The sequence below is a fragment of the Onychostoma macrolepis genome, chromosome 13 (genome assembly GCF_012432095.1).
Source record: "Onychostoma macrolepis isolate SWU-2019 chromosome 13, ASM1243209v1, whole genome shotgun sequence".
Lineage (NCBI taxonomy): Eukaryota > Metazoa > Chordata > Actinopteri > Cypriniformes > Cyprinidae > Onychostoma > Onychostoma macrolepis.
The window spans coordinates 6,209,128-6,233,995 of NC_081167.1; the positions used below are offsets into that span (position 1 = coordinate 6,209,128).

Consider the following 24,868-nt stretch of genomic DNA (forward strand, 5'->3'; position numbering starts at 1 on the left):
AATTAAAGCTTGTTTTAATGTCTGAAAGTGAATAAATTAAGACAAACTAAATTTAAAACAAATAAATTAAGACTAATTAGTATTATTCGTGTAAAATATTATTATTTTTCTTTTTGTTTTGTTTGACAGTGAAATATTACAATCATAATATCACAATAGTAATATATCTTATTTTGTTTTATATTTTTATTTGTATTTAAAATAATTATTATATTAAATACTTGATTTTTATTTTACAGTGAAATATTACAATAGTAATTTCTTATTTCATATTTTATTTGTATTTAAAATTAAATTATATTTTTCTTAAATTCTTGATTTTTAATTTTACAATGAAATGTTTACAATAGTTTTTCAATATTTTTATATGTACTTAAAATAAAATAACTATTTCATTTGTATTTTTCTTAAATACGTGTTTTTTATTTTACAATAAAATCTTTTAATAGTAATATTTCTTATTTTGTTAAATATTTTTGCACATAAAATAAAATAATTACTATTATTTTTATTAAATACTTGATTTTTATTTTTATTTTACCATAGTAATATTTTTATTTTGTTTAATATTTTTATTTAGTAAGAAAAATAATCATAATAAAAAGCAATAATTAATAACCATTACAATCACATTGATATAACCACAAATGCAGATTTTTTATTTTTTTATTTATAATTTTAAATTACAATCAAAATTTTATCAGAAAAATCACGATTACTCTCCCCCACCAAATCATGCAGCCCTACCACTGACTTTAACTACATGCACAGAAACTTCTTATGTGCCCTTTTGTGCATTTGGATGAACTATACTTAAAAGTGTATTAATATGCAATCTCTCACCTCGAGTTCTTGAAATTCATCATCATCGTCATCTACATCATAGGAGAGCGTATGGATCTTGGCGTCTTCCATAGAGAGATCCAGCAGCTTGCTGTCAGTGAACAGAATCCCGTCTTTAGCGACAGCGGAGCCGGACGAGGCGGGGGTCATCTCCTCAATGAAGGTGGTCTCGCAGCAGTCCCCCCCCTCTCCCCATGCTCTCAACACGCTCTCGGGGTACAGAAGCAGGTTGGGTCTGTAGTAAGGGTCTATAGCCTGGGGCAGGGCGCTGGGGTTGAGCAACTGTGGGGGTCCTCGACCATCCGGTGTCCCATTTATGTCCTTGGACACCACATGGCCCTGGTACTGTGGGGCAGAATAGACCGACACCAGTCCTTCCTTCGTCTCCACCATCAGGTTGTGGGTATTGATCAGACCATTACGTTTGCAACATTCATGTCCCAAGTCTGCACTCCCCGCTAATGGGGTCTTCCCTTGAGTAAGACGGTCTTTCTCCATGCTGGTCTGTTGGTGTGGAGGAAGCCTTGCCTCATGAATGGCTTTGTGGAGGCATGAGGTTCAAGTATCACTCCCCTCTTTCCTGCAAAAACCACATCCGTCTGGTTATAAAACTGTGATGGGAGAATTTGATGTCACACAGAATAATGAAAGTAGTGGAAGAAATATGTTGGTGAATGGTTGTATATCACAGAACCTGTCAAGAGCTTGTCATATTTTACCCAAAAATCAAGTGAAAGAAAATTGAAAATTATATTTTGCTCAAGAGTGTATTCATACAGGACAATTCATTTTGCATTTTTGTGTATCCCCTATTTTCAGTACCATAAAAATTCTGCACCTTAAAAAAAATTTGCATTAATCTCATTACTGTCATATGTATATACATTTACACCAGGATTTACCAAACGGGGTTCTTGAGGGAACTGCATGGGTTTCATGAGTTGATGAAAAGCTAATAATTAATTACATCCGATATAAAATTTAAATAAATAAATATCTGGGGTGGCACGATAATTGACACATAGTTTGGGATGATTAACAAATCAATGGCTGCGGTTTAAGTTTTTACACTGAAAAAACCCCCCAGTAACATCTAAATTAACTGCATGTATTCAAGTCAAAAATATTATTTAATATCACTGAATATATTAATTTATACTACCAAAACTACTTTTTATGGGCTAAATAAGACTGAAATATCTTTTTGAAGTAACAAAAAGTGAAGAATTTATTGCATAAATATTGTAAATTGTAGTAAAAGCATTATTATAATATATAATATTATGTTAATATTAATTAATAATACATTTTAATTTTACTATACATTTGTAACTTTCAACAGTATTATATTTCCGTCATCATTTTAGATGAATAGAATTAAAACAACAATTATAACAATAGATGATTATTATTATTGTTGTTATGATTTTTTTTTTTTTTTCCTGAAACGCCAGTATACATGTAATGTATTGCTCTAAAAAGAGGTTTTATTAAATTTCAACTATTGAGAAACACCATTGACAATTTAAGGAATGAAAATTAAAAAGTCCACATGCATGACAGAAATGAAAATTTTGGGTTCAAATGTGCCTAGCTGTTGTGAAACATTTAATGAGATTAATGCATTTATAATGTTCAGGCTTAATTTTCTTTATGCAAAATATTGTTGTTGTTTTTTCTGAGATTCAGATTAATAGAAGAAACTGTAATAAATCGGAATTCAATTTTATTGAATTTACTCTGTTTACAATCAATTTTTTTTTTTTCAGATGAACACAGATTTAATTTGAGTAATTTCTAAGTAAAGAGGACAACTATAATGATGGACAAATGTCTGCTGTTCTCAAGCTGCCAGAAAATCATCTTCAATACCAACTTCATTTGTTTTTTCCTCCAAACTCTCAAAAGACTCTTGAATTGTTGTTTCCCAACCATGCGACTGTTGGTTGCTCTTATTTAATGCATGTCTAAGCCATTGATCTCAGACTCTGCACCACCGCATTATCCAAAACCCTACGGTCAGGTATACACAAACTTTCTTTTCTGCTAAGTTCAGCAGTGTGCCGAATAGAAGCTGTGCCCGATGCTGCAGGGGGCACCTAATGGGTGCACAGCATCCTATAATCTGATTTAGAGTCTACTGCCATGAGCACAGAAAATCCATCACACCATCAGCAGCGTCCTGTAAGCAATTAGATGCTTCAGTGCCAGAGCTCTACTGTACGTGAACGCAGCACATTGACCATCAGTTTTTAGTGTTTCCTTCAAAATCACAGGCAGATTCATCACAGCTTTAACAAATCTGATGTCTGAATATGAGTGAATCACATATCACAATTTAAATCAGCCCTTTAAGGGTAAAGGCATCTGTGAAAAGGATTAGACACCCTAAAGAGCGCTGGATAGCCTCCAAGCAAACATATATCAGTTTAACAGGGCTGGTGTGAAAAATATCAATACTACATTAAACACTCTATGAATATAACATTAAACACTAGCATTGGACCTATATATCAGCCAGGTCATTTAATTCAATGATATTTAGTTGTTTTCAGATTATCGGCCCTGGGTTAGGCCTAATTAACTGAGGTGTTTATCTCCACACTTGTAAGATTCAAATTCTACTGACAGCTTTGTCAATGGATTTATGTTTCGGAGTAAACGTTACTCCGTTACTACTGTAAATGTTTCTTTTCAGTTCATTTGTTTTACTTAATTGTATTATGTAGCCTATACAATAACAGCCACCTTGCTTTATAAATGCATAGAAAAACCTCCTTTTGTTTACAACGACTGTATTAAATGCAAAATCCAAACAGACCATGTTAGTCTGTTATCACTAGCCTCTACGTGTAGGTGACTTTTTTTTCTTCATGTTTAAAATACATTATAAATGCAGATTGTTATTAAATAGATTGCTATTATGTGTTGCAATGTGTGTGTTTTTAGTGATTGAAAGACACCAGTTAATCATTTTTAATAATCTTGTTAAACTATAAAAATATACAAAATGTAATAACTAGTTCCACAGCAATTTCTTATAATGCCCAAATAATAAATCTTATTTGAGGTAACATATAGAACACATAGAGTAAATGGTTAAATTTTAATTGACATAACTTGCTGTAGTTTCTAAATGTTTGACCAATTAAAACATTTTAGCTGAATGGACTAAAAGGTTGAGGCAACTAAAAATAACAATTCAGATAATACTTTGAGGAGAGAAATTGACTGAAAGTAACATTTCTGTGGAACTAGGTACTAAATAATAATTAGTTGAAGCAGCTTTAATTTTTTTACTGTGCACCTACACAAAACTGTCCAATTTAAATGACCACTCTTTTACTCAAAATTCATAAAATAGAATTGAATAAATAAATAAAAACAGAAAATGAGGTGGAATGACTATCGGCTGATGTGGGTAATCTCAAATCAACACATAATAAAATGACAACTTTTTGAAAGTCAAGCTTCGGATTTTTCTCTCAGTAACTAAACAGACGTCTGACAATTGATTTCTTGATTCCGAGGTGTTGGGTGGCAAAAAAAATTCCTTCAGTCTTTAAAAAAAAAAAAAAGTACTGTCAAATGATTAATCGCGATTAATCACATCCTAAATAAAAGTTTTGTTTACATAATATATGTATGTGTACTGTGTATATTTATTATGTATATATAAACACACACCACATGCATGTATACGTTTCAGAGGAATATGTTATTTTATATATTAAATGTATTTATTTATAATATAAATTATATGAATATAAATATAAATAAATACATGTAAATATTTTCAAAATATATACTGTATGTGTGTGTATTTATATATATATATATATATATATATATATATATATATATATATATACACATAATAAATATACACAAAACACACACACATATATTATGCAAACAAAAACTTTTATTTTGGACGTGATTAATCGCGATTAATCGTTTGACAGCACCACTATATATACAGTATATATATATATATATATATATATATATATATATATATATATATATATATATATATATATAAAATTTAAAAGAATACAAAATCAGAAATTGAATCAACTCTGTTGATTCTAGAACCAGGTATCAGAGTCGATTCAAAATCAGCCCTAACGTTTTCACCTGGGAAATGAAAAACCGGAAATGGATCTCAAGCCCAATCATCACTAAGGCTTTGAGCGGAAGGGAAGGAAAGCTCTGTGGCTCCGCTCCACCCTGTGCGCCGATCCAGACCGGCATTTAGTCTGTGCATTGCGTGGTGACAAGTAAAGCAAAGAACAAATGTATGCAACTTGCTTGCCAAATTGCAGTACAATTAATTAATTGTTCAGGGAACATGTATAACAACTTTCACTGTATGCCGTTAAATAACAGCACATGGCAATAGGCCGTTATTATTCAGTACACCAGCATCAACCCCACTCCTTAATTTTTCAAAGCAAGTTTTTCTGTAATGAAACAATTTGATTTTTTTTATTATGTGATTTCTGTTTCCAGACCAGTTTTATGTAATTTGAACTCTTATTTTCTCTCAAACACACAATTAAAACTCATTTCAAAACTAAAATATATCATTTTCACAAACCAAAACATGAATCCGAAGGGTTTTGCACTGCGAGTCAATTCTGAAAAAACAAAGCAAACAAAAACAGCCCTGCGTCCTACAGCTGTTCATGGAGTCAAATCTGGCTGAGGCACAGAACCTTGTAAATATGTCACAGAAGAACCACATCAATGCAAGATTAATTATTTAATGAGTATGATCCTTCACCATTACAGTCATCATTCAATCAACCTGCGCATCAAGTGAGCTCCGCGTTATGGTCCTATGCGTAAAATGCACCAGTGCAAGAATGAGATGAAGAGAAAGACCACGAGAAAGGTTTCTGTTGCCAGGCTTCAGAAAGGCTGTGATGCACTGATGTCATCTTGGTGCAATCATTCATTTGCTGTACAAGTTCGTGATCAGACTGGTAACTTACCTTCCAAGGTGAGATGGTATAGCAGTCAGTAAATGTTCATCTGAACAACGAATAATCTCAATGACTGCATATATCCGTTTATAATTTTAATTTTGAAGCAGAGCAATGAATAAAAAGTGCAAGTGACCAGTTTTTGTCCCCGTTTCGAGAAGTCATCTATCAAGAGTGGAGGAGAAATTCACCAGCAAAAACCTTTCATGCGGACACGATGTCGATTATACTGCATTTTGCCAGCCGTTTTAATACGACTGCGGTAAGACTAGTTATATAAAGCGAAAAGACGCGTCGAGTCTGTTGATGTCCAAGCACTATAATGCACTTGCTCTCTCCTCATCTGCGGTCTTTATACGGATGCGCTCGAGCTCCCCTGGGTCCTAAAGATCGCACAGGACAGGCCGTTTGTTTTCATAATTTATATATTTATTTATTGCTTGTGCTTGATTCATATTTATACTAGGTAACAATACAACAACAGCGCATATCATTTATGTTATGATTTATATTATGTAATAACTATATTCACGAAACAGCAATATCTTATTGCTTTTATTAAAGTCTTGCCACATAATACACATTATAATTAAGCTATAAACTATTTTATTAGGGGGAAATATCTGTGGGGGTTGCACAGTGAAATGGCGAACTGCTGAGTTTCCCGCTGTTATATGTGTGTTGAGGACCAATCAGAAGCCAGGACCAGAACTTTGGTTTATAAATTAAACAAATTCCATCACACATTGAGATCAAATTATGACAACATGTGCATAGACAAACAAATTAATCAAATAAAATCTTAATATTAGGCAATAGAAAAAACACCTGCAAATTAAGAAAACAACTTCATCAATTTGACAACACGCGCTGCAAATGCTCAAAACACAACCAAACAAAGAAACGCGCTGCAAATAAAATTCTTTATTTGGTTGTGTTGTGAGCATTTGCACCACCTGCTGTCAAACTGAAGAAGATGTTTTCTTGATTTGCTGGTGCTTTTTCTATTTGCATGTGTTTTCTGAAGTTGCAGCGCGTTGAGCTCTCTCGGCCACCATAATATATGAAATATAGATGGAGGAGATATGAAGATAGGCTAAATATTTACCTTCCTTCCAAAATTAGTCCTGTTCTTTGTTTTATCCAGCTGTGAGCCACAATCTAAAAAGACAAATTACAGTGACATTTTTTAATGCTGTCTACATCAATATTGTTTGAACATTAAATCTTAATGTCAAAAACTTGCATGTTAATTATTGTTTTAAGATTCGTGTGCAGAGACCAATTTGGTGCCCTATAGGCAAGATTTTAGCTGGTGCCAGCCAATTCCACCACTGATCATTCACACAGAAACTGCATAGCTTTACGACATAAAACACATAATACATAGGCTGCAATAGCCTATAAATAAGAGTATATTGCACAAAAAACATTAAGTCAGCTACCTATAGCTATTTAAATTAAAGAACTTCAAAGGTAGCTGCAATATTTAAGCTAATCTTTATCACATTGTAAAATTGCAATACTAATATTTACATTTTAATTCTTCATTTCAAACATTCTTAAATTTAGGGATGCAGTTATCTTGATTTTGCATGTCTGATTCTGATTACCCATTTTCTTACAAGCAAATCTGATTCCTATTTATTAATACTTTTTTTTTTTTTTTTTTTAAGCAAGAGACAAGAAAGCATGAAAATATGAGTATATCAAGATGATTATTTTGCACTGGCAATCACGAGCCTTGGTTAAAGGTAAATGGGTTTTGCTAAAGGTTAAAATATTGAAGAATATGATGAATTTAAATGCATTTACAATGAAAAAAGTACTTGTTCATGAAAGAGGACAAATAAAAGAATTATATTGCTTTATCAGTGCAGTCACAAGTGAAACTTGTTAAATTAGTTTATATAGTTGGAAATATACAGCGATAGAGACTCGAACATGTAAGGTCACATAGTTATTTTTAAAGCGTTATCTATTGATTATACAGCTTATTTATATTATATATGATCTGTAGCCTATATATATATATATATATATATATATATATATATATATATATATATATTAACATTCATTTAAAATAAATGATTTATAATAACTGTTAAACTAAAATTGCTTGTGTGTAATGGATTCATAATAATATAAGTCATTTAATTATATAAGTCCTATAAAATAACTCTGAGTAATTATCATTAAAGCCAGACCATTTTCTTTTAGTACTAGTGACATTTAATTTGGAGCAAGAGAAACTGGTGGAGTGACTTTTTTGTGTCAGACATGTGTCACTTTGCTCACATCTGATTGGTTCAATTTCAGTTTAAGATCTCTAACTCAGAACATAAACCGCCCCAGAGCAGGTTACCTGTGGAGTGTAAGTTACTGTGGCAATGAACGCAGCTAAAACCAAGCCACTTTCATGGTTCCTAAAACCCAGGATTGGAGCAAACAAAACTGAAATTTACCTTGCTAGCCAGCTAATCCAGCTTCATGGTACAGGCCCCAGGTTAGGTGTTGTTTTTGCAAACTTTATTCAGACTCTCAATTGCAACACTGCCATCCAGTGTTTAAAAAGTAGAATACAAACTATAAATGTATGTAGATGCAATATTAAAGGTGAATTCCATTAAAACCGGTACAGTTTTGGAGAATTAAGATTTTTTTGTGACATTATTTATCAGCTATATATGCATGTATATATATGCACATGCAGAAGCAGGCTATAAGATATACATATAGGCTATATATTCACAAACATATAATAAGGAACACTAGCTTGCAAGGGCTACTACTCCTAACAACTATAAAATTAGATCCTTGTTTTTGAAAGAGAATATTTCTACGCTTTCTGTTATTTTCTACTGGAATAATGTCTTTAATAATGTAAAATTGGACTCAAGTTCGGTAATTACCTCAAAAATTCCTATACAAATAAGGTTAAGGCAATCTCATATAAATTAATTAATAGAATTTATCTTACAAAATTTCTGCAAAAATTTTAATTGATATTGATTTAAAATGCTCTTTTTGTGAATGAAACATTTTCGCATTTATTTTCATTTTCGCATTTTTTGAATGATGTGGAGGTTTTCGCTGTTAATAATATTTTTAAAACATTTTCCTTATCTTATAAACATGTGATTTTGGGTTATTGTATGAGGGATCGCTCTTTAACGGATGTTGGTTTTATTATACATTTTATTTTATTTTTATGTAAATTTCACATTCAAAAATGCAAGTTTACAAAGTTTATAGTGCTTGAAAAAGAGAATAAACTCTATATAGATGTCATGTCAAAATCTAAAAATAGTAAATCAATTAAAAGCAATTATATGCTCCTCCTTTAACATTTTCACATAAAAACAAAAACACATTTAATGGTGCTTACCTGCAAAGTACATTTTCTGTAGTGTAAAATATATAAAGTGTAAAATATGTATTATATATATTTGTCTGTAAACAGATGCTTCTGTGCCCTCTCTCCTTTCCCCCCTCTTTTTTCTTGTTCCTTCTTTCTGATGCATGTGAAATGTTCTTTGTTATACAGTGGGAGATGGCATTGTACATGCTATTTGTTAAAAAAATATACGAACAAATTCTGCACTAAGTAAGTAAAACAAAAATAATATGTTTATAATTGGGTGAGTAGATTCAATCAATAGAGAAAAATACAAAAAGCAAAGGCAAAAAAATCTGCACACCAAACGAAATGCAAAGTTCAAGGTCCTTTGAACAAAAAAGTGCACAAACAAACAAAAAAACACACACACACAAGCAAACGTTTCAGTCCTGGCTGGACTATCTTCAGTGCTAAATATTACAACAATTTAGGAAATCAAGGCACAAAACAGATGAGACATCAGATGATTAACTGAATCAGTTGAACAATTAATTGAAAATGCAATAAGTAATCTTTTTTTGTTTGTGCACGTGCACTTTATTTTTGATTTACTCTTCAGGAATACATTTTTGTTCAAAGGACCTTGAACTTTGCATTTCGTTTGGTGCGCAGCTTTTTTGCACATGCTATATTTGTTGACAATAAAGCATAAATAATAAAAAGTATTAGGGCTGTTGTTGTTCCTCCACGCCTGCAGATGGCAATAATGTGTCGCTGCACCCAGACATTGGCGCACAGGCGAGCTGAACTCATACCTGTTCCACAGGAAGCAGGAGTGGACTACACTTAACTGTACAACAGGCAGCAAAACGACTTCAGGCTGGGCAACGATACGCTACCACGGAGAAGAAAACTCCATCCACCCCGGGGGAAAGTCGAGAAGGAGGGGAGGCCCTGCAACACCGGAGGTGAGTCCAAGCGGAGCTCTGCGGCTCCCTCGCGGCTTTTTATGTCTTTTTGACACAGAGGCCGCACTGACAGCTAGTTACAGCGTATGTATCCTGCTAGCGGCGCGACGCGACGCAACTAACTAGAACGCCCTCGAAGCCGCACGACGCTGCCTCGCGTGGCTTTCACTCTATAAAGTTTGTTTGTATTTTTTTTAAATAACTCGTTTCAGTTCGACGCGTCGCGTCACGTTGCCCGCTCGCAGTGTTGATGTTAGCGCTAATGCGCACTTGCTCAGCTCAGCTCTTTTACAGCATCTCAGGAGAAAAAGCAGCGCGGCTGGACGGGTTTAGACGCCGTCAGACGCGAGCACAGAGCGGGCTGAGGTTAGTGAGTCCTCCGCTGAGCGCTAGTCAAACACGCGAGAGGACATCAGGCCCACATGCCGCTGTTTAGCAGCATCGCTAGCGGATGACAGCAGCTGTGAGAGGTAATAGACTTCGTGACATGTAAACTGTGTACGTACGTAAGATTTCTTTATAAAGTTTAAACTTTGTTAGAGATAAATAACAATTGATGTTCTGGTGATGCTAGCAAACAAACAAAATGACCCAAAATAAAGCATCTGTCATTTTTTTTTTTTTTTTTACTCTCCTTGGGTCATTCATGACTGAGTCATGATGAACTGTTAGATGAAATGACTAATACCCTAGACTTGTGTATAGAAAATTTGGTAGTTTTGGTGCCTTGCAGCATTGGTCACCATGCATTTCTTCAAAGCTTCTACTATGCATGTGTTTTATGGAAAAATAGCAGGATACGGGATTGGTGGACGATACGAGGCTTGAGTAGTCAATGGCAGAAATTACATTTTAGTGTGAAGCATCTCTTCAATGTGACACTTGATTATGGACATATTACAGAAACATCCTAACACCTTAGTCTTGTCTTATCTTGCTTGAAATTTTCAGATGTAATAATTCACCCAAAAATGACAATTCTGTCGTTTACTCACCCTCGTCGTTCCCAACTTTTTTGTTCATCTTCGAAAAACAAGTTAAGATTCTTTTTAAGAAAACCTAGAAATGTCTGTGCCTCCGTTGAAAGTCAGTTCCACCAAAACCTTTTACTCATTCTCATATCGTTCCAAACTCGTAAGACTTATGTTTGTCTTAGAAACACAAATGAAGATATTTTTAATGAAACCTGAGAGGTTTTTCTCCCCCACTGAAAGCCCATTCACCCAAATTCTTCAAAAGGTTCATACAACATTGTTTCCCTTGAAACACAAATGCAATTTTTGGTCACACTTTATATTAGGTGGCCTTAACTACTATGTACTTACATAAAAAAAAAATAAGTACAATGTATTTATTGTGTTCATACTGTATTGCAAAACACTTTTGCTGCTATTGAGGTGGGATACGGGTAGGTTACGGACAGGTTTGGTGGTATGGGTAGGTTTAAGGGTGGGTTGAGGTGTAAGGGATGGGTCAACTGTGTAATTATAAATGTAATTACAGATGTAACTACATATAGGTATTTTTTTTAAATATAAGTACAATGTAAAAACATGTATGTATGTATGTAAGTGCATTGTACCAAATTATTAATTCAAATGTAAGTACATAGTAGTTAAGGCCACCTAATATAAAGTGGGACCCAATTATTATTATTATTATTATTTTTTATATTGAAGCTCAAACATGCTTGTTGATGTGCAAAAATTTTAAATGCTTCAAAAAGATCAGAAAGACAAAATAAAAACATCAAATATGGTAAACAAAAACTCCAACATGCTGAGAACCAATGAGGTTGTCAAGCAAGTACAGTTGAGCTTTTGTTTACCAACTGTACATTGATAAGTGCTTGTATATGAATAAAAGCCTGCATTAAATCTGCTTGTCATATAAAGCGATCATGTCTTCTCAAAAGACTTGGATTAAATTGCTTAATTCATATGGATTACTTTGACGATGTCGTCTTGAACGTTTACATGAAATGCATCTGGAAATTTCAAACAGATTTTTAATCTCTTTTAAAACTAGATTTGATCGAGTGGTATTTACCAGATGTCGCATAGGTCACACAAGACTGACTCGTGCGTTTTTATATGCGTAAAGGTGAAGACCCTACTCAATGCATGTTTTGCAAGATTCCCCTTTCTGTCAAACATGTTTTAATGGACTGTCCAGCTTATAATGTATGTAGAAAACTCTTTTAGGAACTCACTTTAAACAGAAAAAGTTGTAGAATTTTTATTATATGTTGATGTAAAGAATCTTGTGTAACAACTTGTTTGCTGGTTTTTATTGTACTTTGTATTTTTTTTAAATGGTTTTTGCCATGAAAATAGTCTAAGATACTGACATGGCATTAAATAAATATATACTACTACTACTACTTGTCCAGAAGTGAGCAGAGAAAATTGGGATTGCTAGAAGTGGGCTTAACGAACTAATTTTTGTGAAAACCTTAAACAGTAGTGACATTTTTCACTACTTTTGCCTGTAGCTCAAAATTCAGACGGTGCACTTCCGACTCTTTTTGCCAGCACGGGTCACACATCCTCATTATATCACTCTTTGTATCCTCAGCTACCATGGTGGGTGAGCGCCGCAACGGTAACCTGCTGGTTCAGCTGGGCCCGAAGCTGCAGGCTTACCCAGAGGAGCTTATCCGTCAGAGGAGGACTCACGACGGTCAGACGGAGTACCTGATTCGCTGGAGCCTGCTGGCTGTGGATGATAGCAACAGCTTAGGCTGCAGCAATGAGGCGAGCGGCGGCGGCAGCAGCAGTTCGGGCGGCGGAGGCTCCAGTGGCTCCACCTCAGGAGAGAGCAAGAGCGAGAGCATCCTCATGTGGATGTCCACAGAAGACGTCTACGCCAACTGCCCCACTCTGCTAGGCAAGCGCAAGGCTGACTCCCAGAGGCCTCTGCTGGAGGAAGAGGAGCGGCCCAGCGGCCAGTTCCCCACAGATGTCACCTTTGACGAGGGAGAGCTGTTGGACATGAAAGACGACGTGAAGAATCTCGTGCGCCGCGCCCGGAAGCAGATGGCCAAGAACAGCGACTTCGGGATAAGCATCACGCACACCATCCACGTGCTGAGCGCCTACGCCAGTATCGGCTCGCTGGTAGGAGTCTTCAAGGAGACCGGCGCTCTCGACCTGCTCATGGAGCTGCTCTGCAACAAGGAGCGACAGACCAGACGCAGCGCTGGCAAGATGCTGCGAGCCCTGGCTTCTCACGATGCGGGTGAGTCTGGCTTTTTGCAGTCTGGTTTCTCCATCTAACTCGTGGTTATTTTGTCTGACAACCTCTGAATAATCACAGGTCTTTTGAAACTCCTCGGGTGCTCTGTTAGAGCTGTTGTGTCCAGTGGTTCAAAGTAAAACTCTCACTTCCTAGGGTATTTCCCTTGAATGAAAAGTAAAACTAAAGTCACTTTCCTTGAAAACTGTTGGTAATACCGCTGAATACTTGTATGTCATTCAAACCTTGATCTTAATTATTGATGCAGCAAAATGAAAAATATGGAAGACACAATTTTAAATAGCTGTATATTTGGGAATAGCTTTCTCTGAAATTTGTTATTTGCATTATTTGAATAATTATTGCATTATGCCCATTGTCATGATAAATCGAAATGAAATCAAAATCGCGATTAGGCAGAAGCTGCTATTGTCATGCGTATCTTTCAGTGAAGCACGGTTCTGTGATCAGTAGTAAATCTCCGTCCAAAGGCCAGATGGCGCTCTCATGCTGAAACTCCAAATACGGCCACTACAGCTGAATAAACAGAAGATTTACCTGCTTTTTTTAACTGATATAACGTGACTAATAAACACACGACAATATATGGTTTATCTGAGTTCTTATTACTATCATTTTCATTATAATAAAGTATATTTATAATGCAATGCCTTTATCACTGCTTAGAATACTATGAAATATATTGCGTGCCTTATTCTGTGTAAAAGAAGCCATATCATACATCCTTCTGTGAGATGATATGTATGAACTTAATACATGACTTAGACTATTTATTTAGCAAAATCCTGTCATTTTAATAAATATTACATGAAATTGATTAATTGTTGCTGCTCCAATTAAGCTCAGTGTGCTCTCTTTAAGCTCTTCCACATTGAACGTCTATGTAAATACTTCATAAGCAGACTTTAAATATTAAGTGATGATTGTCACTTCAAGTTAAGTTAATCAATTTTCTATGGATTCTGTTGACCTTTGGCAACTAGCATCAACTTCTCCAGATTGTAAATCTGTGGAAAATCGGGGCAAAAATCATGTAGTGTATTCCAGCCTTAAGAGACTATAGATAAGCTGACATCCATTTAAAAAGAGGTTTCATAATGAGGCTAGTTTCTGTATTCATCCCCATGAATTAAATGTTTTATTTGATTTCTGAATGTGTCACTTAGCTGAACGTGGACTAGTCTAGATGTTGATATGTGCTTGAATGACACTTCATTATGAATATATAACTGATCGACCTGAATGCCTTGTTGCTTGATTTTAGTGTTCTATTTTTTTTGTGATTGACATTGTACCTTCAAAAATATATATTTTCACAATTATTCTTTAATTTTCCTTATAATAAAAAATAATTTTTAATAAAACATGACGTGAGCTTATTGGGAACAGGGGTGTGCTTAAAGGGTACAAAAATGTACCCATTGAGCACAGCCAGACTTTTTTAATTTAATGATGTATATCTTAATTGAAATGCTTTTGTCATTTAAAATAAAATAAAATATTTTTGTGTGAGAGATTAATATTTTATTTTAACACAACTTTTTGTACTGAAACCAATATCTTGTGCACTAAAAATGTCTCAATGTAGATTTTGGTGAGCTTAATATGTACGTTTACCCTATAAGAACAAAGCAAGTGTGCATTAGTTCAATATTGACCTAAACTCTATTCCATACAAAGACAATATTTCCATCCATGCTGTGAATAATGCACACAAAAAAAATCACAATATCACTAAGTTTGCAAAAAAAGCAGCATTTTCTTGTCTAGGAATTTATTATGTAAATTTATTTACAATAATTATCGTTATATAGTTTTCCTCGATAAAACGATATCAAGAGTTCGATAAATGTTCGATATATAATGTTTATGTGCCAAAAACAGAACGAAACAGCATTAACAGCTAGGGGTGGGGGAAAAATTCAATTCTTAGATGCATCGCGACAAAACCCTGGACAACAGCCACACTATATGTGACCCTGGACCACAAAACCAGTCTTAAGTCGCTGGGGTATATTTGTAGCAGTAGCCAAAAATACACTGTATGGGTCAAAATGATCAATTTTTCTTTTATGCCAAAAATCATTAGGATATTAAGTAAAGATCATGTTCCATGAAGATATGTTGTAAATTTCTTACCATAAATATATCAAAACTTAATTTTTGATTAGTAATATGCATTGCTAAGAATTCATTTGGACAACTTTAAAGGCGATTTCTCAATATTTAGTTGTTTTTTTTTGCACACTCAGATTCCAGATTTTCAAATAGTTGTATCTCCGCCAAATATTGTCCGATCCTAACAAACCATACATCAATGGAAAGCTTATGTATTCAGCTTTCATGTGGTTTATAAATCTCAATTTCGAAAAATTGACACTTAAGACTGGTTTTGTGGTCAAGGGTCACATATGCAAGTTGTGTCAAGCCAAACTAAAATATTTTGGAAACACAACAAATATGTGAAACCATATTACAGAATATCCTTAAGTCTGTATTAATTTACTGCAAGTATGCTGCTACAGGCACATGTTTAATTTCCCGTTGGTTCTTTGTAACCTTGTTGTCCATTTGTTTTATTAATAAAAGATCTTGAAAGTAGGCTAAATTCATTATGGGTCATTCCAGATACTTTGTTTTAATAGTCAGATAGTAAGAAAAAAGAAAATTTGTATTAAAACAAGATGCATCGATAATCGTTTTATCATCGCATCGCAGCCCTTTTCAGTCTACAAATCGTCCAAACAGTCTACATCATTTACCACGGATTTACTGTAGTAACACTAACTGTACCATGGTATTGCGGCAGAAATGTGGTTATTTGTATTGAATTTTATTATATTAATAATGTGACATTATATGAATTAAATGTATTAAAGGAGTAATGGAATATATTTAGGGCTGCAAAACGATTGATCGCGATTAATCGATTCAAAATAAAAATTTGTTTACATACTATGTGTGTGTACTGTGTATATTTATTGTGTATATATAAATACACACACACACATGTATATATTAAGGAAAAATAAATTAGATCTATATATAAAATATTAAACAACAAGTGTTTACATACAAATATATATATATATATATATATATATATATATATATATATATATATATATATATATATATATATATATATATATGCATGCATACATACACACATATTAAATTTTTTATTTTTTGTGATTTAAAGTGCCCCTATAATGGGTTATGAAAGGTTCATATTTTGGTTATAGGAGTCCCCAACAAAAGGTTGACATGCATGCAAGGTCAAAAAACCCTTTCATTGTCTTATAATATACATTTATTTTTACCTTACTTGCTCAAAGTTTCACTCAACGATGAATTTTTCCAAACCCCTACCTTTGCGTGACGCTGATCTGCGGTGATTGGTCGATTTCATTTCCATTTCATCATGCCTGTAATACCTGATAATTATCGTTTATGACTGATATGAAAAAAATTATACGGCATCACCTAGCCATATGCAAATGGATTATAGTGAGTGGAGCACAAAGCCTAGTGTGAACCTTAAGTAAAGACTCACTGTATTGGCTTTAGACCGCGTGCCGAGTTTGCTGAAGCCAGATTCCCGCCAGTGGGCTGTGAGGTATTGGGTAATGTGAGTCATCAGTGAAGGGCACAGAGAGAGAGGGCTGTGTCATAGCGCTCTCAGCATTGGGTGTCGGCAGTGTCTCAAGATTGTACTGATGCTTTAGGACCCTTCAGGACTAGATGAGATAACACTGTATTTTTCAACATATGTTCGATTGAGCTCTTTTGTCATGCTCAATTATTTCGAAAAAGCTTCTGTTTTAGAGCCATGCCTAAAATGAAAACAAAAAACTAGTGGTGTTAATAAATCGAACTCATTGAGGCAAAGTTGTCAGACGTAACTTTTACTGTGATTATTCATGCTTGCGCTTTTTTTTTTTTTCAATTTTTGTATTTTTTTGAAAGAGGAAATGGACTCCTTACGAAGGGGGGCTTCCTGTTCCTCCTCATTCTTTTAACTCTTATTCATGCTCTTTCACAGGATGTACTTATTCGTCTCTTGTTCCTCGGATTATGCTGAGGCATTTTTGTCATTTACTTCAGCGTAACAGAGACCACAGGCATGTGGCTTGTTAAGCCGCCCGAGGAATCCTGAACACGTGATCACTGATGTTACATTCATGACATATTAGTCATATATCACTATATAATAGATTTATTCATTTATAATATGAAATCAATTAACACTGTTAATATTCATAGATATTAACCCCCCTTGTTACCCATTCAAAGCTAATTCAAAAGTATTTGAAAATATACAAAAGCTAAAGTATTTAGGTGTTTGAATATTCTATAAATACAGACATAATATAAAGGCATATGTTACATTATAACAGTTATATTATATCTAGGTTTATAGAATATTAAAAACCCCTCAGTATTTTTGCATTTGAATTTGCTGGCAATATAAAATGAAGCAACATAGAAAAAAGGTCCTCTCGTTAACCATTTCAAAGCAAATTCAAAAGTATTGAGATTTAAATATTCAAACCAAAAATAACTACCACTGTGTAAACTGAATTGTGATTATTTTGAAACGGGTTTCTGTCTGCTATTGGTTGTGAAAAGGTAGTGGTTGAGGCAGAATTTGGCAGGACAGACCGGCCTCTAAGACAAACAGAGCAATGTTTAGATAGCACCTCAGTGTTTGCACTTTTCAGTTTCCTTATAGTTGACGCTGCATGTTAAACTGGTTTAGGAGGTGGTATTTTAACATCCAAATTACTATGATCAGTTGCAACTAAGTAGTAAAACTTTTAGGAAGTAGCATAACTACATTATTCTGTACTGTACTGATGGTTTCACACTAAAGCAGAAAGTAGATGAATGCATTTTGGCTGGATGATTTTGCAGAAAGTGGTTTCTAAGAATAGTGAAGTATCAGCACAAAAGTTGCTGACCTGGTCAGTGCATTTTGCTGTGGGTGAGATTTGAATGTTTTTCATCTTATTGGTCTAATATATTTTGCATCATAGCTTTTATCCAGTTGCTTAACACCAGTCAAACAATCAATCCTTTTGACGAAATGCTAATATGTAGTATTAGACAAGCCTAATTATTGTGAGCAACAGTGGGGAAATCTTATTGAATTCACCCATTTTAAGAAACAGCCCAGCCATTTGTAAATCTGTTTTTCTTTTTACCCATGAATATATGAAAAATCAAGCTTTTTTTGCCTATTTGTTTTTAAATGAGTAAAAAACAAATGGTTTAAATACACCCATACTGCTGCGATATTCTATACTTTAATGGGTGTTCAAGGATTTGATTCCCAGATAATGCTTGAATAAATAGTATTATTAAAGTAAATGTGTAGTAGATGTAAATAAATACAGGAAATAAAATGGGTCTGTAAAAATCTGTCAGTGTTGATAAGGCTGATGTTGTTTGTCTTTAGGGAGTCGTGCCTATGTGCTGCTGTCCCTCAGCCAGCAGGATGGCATCGAGCAGCACATGGACTTTGACAACCGCTACACTCTGCTGGAGCTTTTTGCAGAGACCACCTCCTCTGAGGAGCACGGCATCTCCTTTGAGGGCATCCATCTTCCACAGGTACTCATCTTCATCTCCACTCTAGTCTGAGTAACTCTCCAAAACCTAGTCAGGTACCTTGTTGTCTGGCAGTGTGCTAACCCAGATTGAAGCCCATAAGTGACAGTTGTCATTGGCAGCAGCTCATGCAACACACCAAATACTACTTCCATGAAGTGCATGATATGCAATGCACAACTGATTTTTAATTTGACAAAACAAGGTGTCTTATAAGCCTTCATATTGGAAATGCACCTGTGTTGCCTAAGTAGGCAACTTGCAAGGTTTTGCTAAGAGTACCTTTATCAATGGTAGACATATATTGTTGAGCTTGTGTGCTAGTGACACAAAGCTCTTTTTTTTTTTTTTTTTTTCATCTGTTTTTTTTTAAGGGATAGTTCACCCAAAAATGAAAATTATATAATTGATTACTCACCCTCATTTCATTCCAAACCTGTAAGAAGGGTGAGTCATTAATGACAGAAATTTCATTTTTGGGTGTACTAACCCTTTAATTTAAAAATACTTTTATATTCTCTTAATTAATTAAAAATGATAAGTTAAAAACATGTGGTATAGTTGTGGAAATTAAAAAAATGTCCTGATATTATAAGAGAAGAAAAGGCCTCTGTGAGAGGAAATTAAAAAGTAGATTGGCACCATATTTCATTATTATTTCTTAGAAAAACAAACAGTGAAGCATTTTTGTTTAAATATTATAAATATTTGAATCATTCATAAAATATTAGATATAAGAAAATGTGACGACATTATTTGATTTCAGCTAGTTTCCAAAGAAACATTTCTCATTTTCATTTAAAATAACAAAAATTTATATTCAAATAAATTAATACAATTAATAAAAACTATATAGACATTAAAAAAGCGATAACTAAAAAAATGACAAAAAATAGCATTTTATATTAACCAAATAAAAAATGGAAAATACAAAAATAGAAAAGCTATAATAGAATCTAAAATAACACTGATTTGAAATTTATATCCAAAGATTACATTTCTAAGATCTGTTTCTATTTCTGTCATTGACACTGTACATATTTTTTGTTTAAGAATTTGTTTGTCTGTTGTAGATTCCAGGCAAGCTGCTTTTCTCTCTGGTGAAGCGTTACTTGTGCGTCACTTCATTGATGGACAAGCTGAACACGGCGGGGGTGGAGTCGTCCTCTGAGCGTCAGGATGTTGGCCCCTCCTCCTCCACAGCAGCCTACCAATCAGAGCACGCTCGTGTGCAGCGGGAGTTTGAGTTCACCATGGCCATGGCCAACCTCATCTCGGAGCTGGTGCGCGTCATGGGCTGGGACCGCAACCGGCAGCTGCCCCTCACCTCCACAAGCGCAAGCAGAAGGGTTGAGGAAATGAATTACGAAATCCAGAAACACCCCGTCCGCTCCATCTTTCAGCCGCGCTTCTCCGCTTCGTCTTCCTTCATGGCCGCTACAGCAATGGCTGCGGTCACGCCACCAAAGAAGAAGAAAACGGCAAATGGTTTCAAGACGCGTTCTGACTTCACTTCTCGTTCGGCTTATGTGGAGTATGTACAGGACAACCTGAAGAGTGGCATGATGGTCCGTATGCTGGAGGACTATGAGGAGGTCAGCGCTGGGGATGAAGGAGAGTTTCGTTACAGTAACGACGGCTCGCCGCCGGTGCAGGTTAGTGCTGTGAGAATGCATGAAGCTCAGTATCGAACACTTTATATGCTGCTACTCATTCTGTGTAGACACTGAAAAACTTTAGGTTATGTATGGTTTACAAGCACTGGCGAAATATTTCAGTAATTCCACGCTTATTTACTTTGGACAGATAATTGCATTGTGAACTGCTGTCATATCATTAAATTATTTTTATTAAATAAAAACAGCCAATTTTAGTTAATGTGGTAGTGCATATAGGTCATTTAACGATAAGAAAAAAATATATAATGGTTTGTTAAACTATCAGTTTGAATTACATTTATGTTTATGCTGCTTAAATATAGAAATCAGACAGATGCTGTTTTCTGCAACAGTATGTTTTCTCCTCTTGTGTGCACAAAAATGCACAATGGAAAACAATACATTTTATGCAAACCTGTAATATGTAATACATAAACAGTGCAAACTTACATTTTGGGTTGAATTCTCACTTAATTTACCAGTTATTAAAAGTGTACTGTATGGCCACTAATTAGCATTTTCATTCAGATCCAGAATTAGTTTCGTTTGTTTGTGGTGTAAAAACAATTGATTATAATTATTTTGGAAAATCATGGAAATGCAATATTTGCTGCCATTTTTCTTATAGCAGTTTACCTTAGAGTAGTTTACTTCTGAGCTGTTTTTGTATATGTACATTTGATTATTCATTGAACTTTGACCTGTTATTTATGTAATATGTGAATGAATGAGATAGGGCTGAACGATTTTGGAAAATCTAATTGCGATTTGTTTGTTTTTTTTACCAATATTGCGATTTAATATCCAGTTAATTTGAAACTCTTTATGTTCTGTATTATTCAACAATTCAAGCAATAAATCATTGTATAGTATGACCAACACAATATTAGATAGATTAAACATAAATGTTCTTTTCTATAGGCCAGGCCTATATGTTATGATTTTTGTTTAACAACTACAATCACAGTAGTATATTGATTGATTTGTTGAACTTCCAGCCTTGTAAGCATGTAGGCTAATAATTATTATGACAACATAAAGCACTGACAAATAAGCCTTGTGTAAACATTAATGTGAAAGTCAGTAACAAATCACACAAACTAAAGTAGATTGCAGAAATATAAAAACAAATCTGTTGCTTTACCACACTCAGTTTTTATGTAATTCAAAGTCACTGTAATAAACACATGTAAACATGTGGATGTCACTTTTTAAACACGGTCTGTTAACTTTGGACAGACTTTAAATAAATAAATAAGAATATACTGTATATATTACATTTATTATATATATATATATATATATATTTATTTATTATCTTAAGGTCGAAATCTTCAGTAATGAAATGCGCCGTAACACTGTTACTCCGCGTGTAGCGTGCCAGGGTTGCCAGATTTTCACAACAAAACCCGCCCAATTGCTACTCAAAACTAGCCCAATCGTATTCCACACACACAAACACAAACATGTGGTCAGAATTGTTGGTACCCTTGGTAAATATGATCAAAGAAGACTGTGAAAATTAATCTGCATTGTTAATCCTTTTGATCTTTTATTTAAAAAATTCACAATCTAACCTTTCATTGGATAAGAAGAAATCACCCTTTTATTCAATACTTTTTGAAACCTCCATTTGCCAGTTTAACAGCTCTAAATGTTCTCCTATAATGCCTGATGAGGTTAGAGCACACCTGACAAGAGATCAGAGACCAGACCCTTTAGATTCCCAGCTCCATGTTGGTGCTTCTTCTCTTCAGTTCACTCATTTTCTACAGGGTTCAGGTCAGAGGACTGGGACAGCCAGCAGAAGCTTGGTTTTGTGCTCAGTGACCTATTTTTGTGTTGTTTTTGAGGTTTGTGTTTGGATTATTGTACAGTTGGAAGATCCAAACATGGTCCATTAAAAGATTTCTAACAGAGTCAGTCACTTATCGATTTTTTTTATCTGTTGGTATTTGATAGAATCCATGATGCCATGTGTCTAAACAAGATGTCCAGGACCTCCAGCAGAAATATAGGCCCACAACATCAAAAATACAGCAGTATATTTCATTGTACACATGGGGTACTTTTTTTATCCCTGTGTTCACCAAACCCATCTTGATCCTGATAACTGAATATGCTGGAGTTTGTTCTTGGATGAGCGAGGAGAATTTTTCTTGAAACCCTCCCAAACAGCATGTGGTGATGTAGGTGCTGTTTGACAATTTTTTTTTTTTTTTTTTTTAAGTTTTTAATGACCCCGAGACTCAACTATTTTCTGCAATTCTCCAGCTGTGGTCCTTGGAGAGTCTTTAGCCACTCAAACTCTCCTTCTCACCGTGCATTAGGACGATATAGACACACGTCCTCTTCCAGGCAGTTTTGTAACGTTTTGTTGATTGGAAATCCTTAATTATTGCCCTGATGGTGGAAAAGGTTAATTTTCACTGCTCTAGCTCTTTTCTTAAAGCCACTTCACTAATTTGTGAAGCTCAATTATCTTTTGCTGCACATCAGAAATAGATTCTTTGGTTTTTCTCATTGTGATGGACGATTAAGGGAATTTTGGCTTTGTTTTCCCTCCTATTTATATTTCTGTGAAACAGGAAGCCATGGCTGGATAATTTCATGTTTATAATCACCCTGGAGTGCTCAAAATTGTGAATGGGAATATACTTCAGCGATATTTTACTTGAATTTCTAGGGGTACCAATAATTGTGTCCAACGTGTATTTGAGAAAAACATTTATTTCATAAAATTTTTCCCATTTTCAATTGTTTTAGTTTAATGAAAGGTTAGATTTTTGTATTTTTTTTTTTTGTATAAAAGATCAAAAGGATTAACAATGCAGGTTTATTTTCAGAGCCTTCTTTGACCATATGAATGATGAATGAATCATATATATATTTATTTATTTAATATATATATATATATATATATATATATATATATATATATATATATATATATATATATATATATATATATATATATATATATATATATATATATATATAAATAAATAAAACCCCCCGAGTTACAACCGGCTCCACATTGCAACATGAACGAGAGCCAACGCGGACCAGCAAATAGCAAAGGAAAAGAGTTTATTTAACAAAAACATAAAGTATTCAAACAGTCAGTAGTCAGTGTTAATGTAAGTCAGTACTGAAGAGTGCATGACAGTGGACTGTAAGGTCAAGGTCTGAACTGGATGCGAACAAAATAAACAACAAAACAAAAGATCAATCGGCAAGCCCAGCTAGCGTGGTCACATCGTCCCACCCCCGTCCTCATCAGTGCTGCAGTCTTTATAGCTCTGCATAATGAGCCTCAGGTGGAAAGACACACCCACAATAACCAGAACACCTGTAAACCAAAACAAAACAAGAAAAACACAGGCCCAGCACTCACTGGGACATAACATCTCCCACCCACAAAAAAAAAAAATATTTTCCGTATTACTATTATTATTACCCTTACAACATCAATAGGCTACTGCCCATATAAACTTCTTAGGGTCAAATGTCAAAACACGAGCAGTCAGATAAAAGTCATCCAGATTCAGCTTACCCCTGCCCCATCTCTCCCACACTCCAGCAATCCGGATCCTAGAAGCACTTTTAAGGAGAAGGAAGAAAAACGGCACAAGAACACCACCAGACAAGAGACTCTCACTCAACCTCTCCCCCATCACACAAAGCATTGAGCACGAGACAAAGAGTCTGCAAATACATTGTCCTTGCCTCGAATATGCTCAATTTGTAGATTATAGGGTTGCAAAAACAACACCCACCTCATCAATCGCTGACTGGGGCTCTGCAACGAATGCGGAAAAGTCAACGGGTTGTGATCTGAATAAACAACAATTTGAGCCCCACCCCCTGCATACACATCGAAATATTGAAGAGCCCATATCAAAGCAAGCGCTTCTTTTTCAATGACCGAGTAATTTTCTTGGAATTTATATATATTAGTGCTGTCAGTCGATTTAAAAAAAAATTCACTAATTAATAGCACATTTTTCGGAAATGAATCGCGATTAATCCCACCTAACATTTTTTAACGTTAATCCCACCTAACGTTTTTAAATATACTTTTATATTGCAATAATTTCACATTCGATCTTCAAATTAATGTACAAACAACATAGACAGTATATATTTTTTATATTTGTGTAATGGCATATTTTTTTTATGACTGAAGGCCAG

The 24,868-nt window shown here is 34.5% G+C and overlaps 2 protein-coding genes across 5 annotated transcripts in view; one reads left to right on the forward strand and one right to left on the reverse strand.

Annotated features, from left to right (window-relative positions):
- LOC131552393 (synapse differentiation-inducing gene protein 1) overlaps positions 1–6,141 on the reverse strand; it is a 29,890-nt gene extending 23,749 nt beyond the window's left edge. Inside the window, exons 1-2 of the mRNA XM_058796161.1 lie at positions 5,844–6,141; positions 844–1,423 (exon numbers count right to left, since the gene is read on the reverse strand). Of these exons, the coding sequence (XP_058652144.1) occupies positions 844–1,341 (498 nt within the window). The 5' untranslated portion in view covers positions 1,342–1,423; positions 5,844–6,141. The remainder of the gene's footprint in view (positions 1–843; positions 1,424–5,843) is intronic.
- Positions 6,142–9,982: 3,841 nt separating this feature from the next.
- LOC131551751 (cullin-9) overlaps positions 9,983–24,868 on the forward strand; it is a 55,458-nt gene continuing 40,572 nt past the window's right edge. For 2 of the 4 annotated variants that reach the window (XM_058794848.1, XM_058794849.1), the window contains exons 1-5: positions 9,984–10,145; positions 10,440–10,615; positions 12,723–13,385; positions 18,865–19,019; positions 20,090–20,671. In XM_058794848.1, the coding sequence (XP_058650831.1) occupies positions 10,597–10,615; positions 12,723–13,385; positions 18,865–19,019; positions 20,090–20,671 (1,419 nt within the window). In that variant the 5' untranslated portion in view covers positions 9,984–10,145; positions 10,440–10,596. Of the gene's footprint in view, positions 10,146–10,439; positions 10,616–12,722; positions 13,386–18,864; positions 19,020–20,089; positions 20,672–24,868 lie in introns of all 4 variants that reach the window. The other 2 variants (XR_009273822.1, XM_058794850.1) reach the window with 2 other exon arrangements.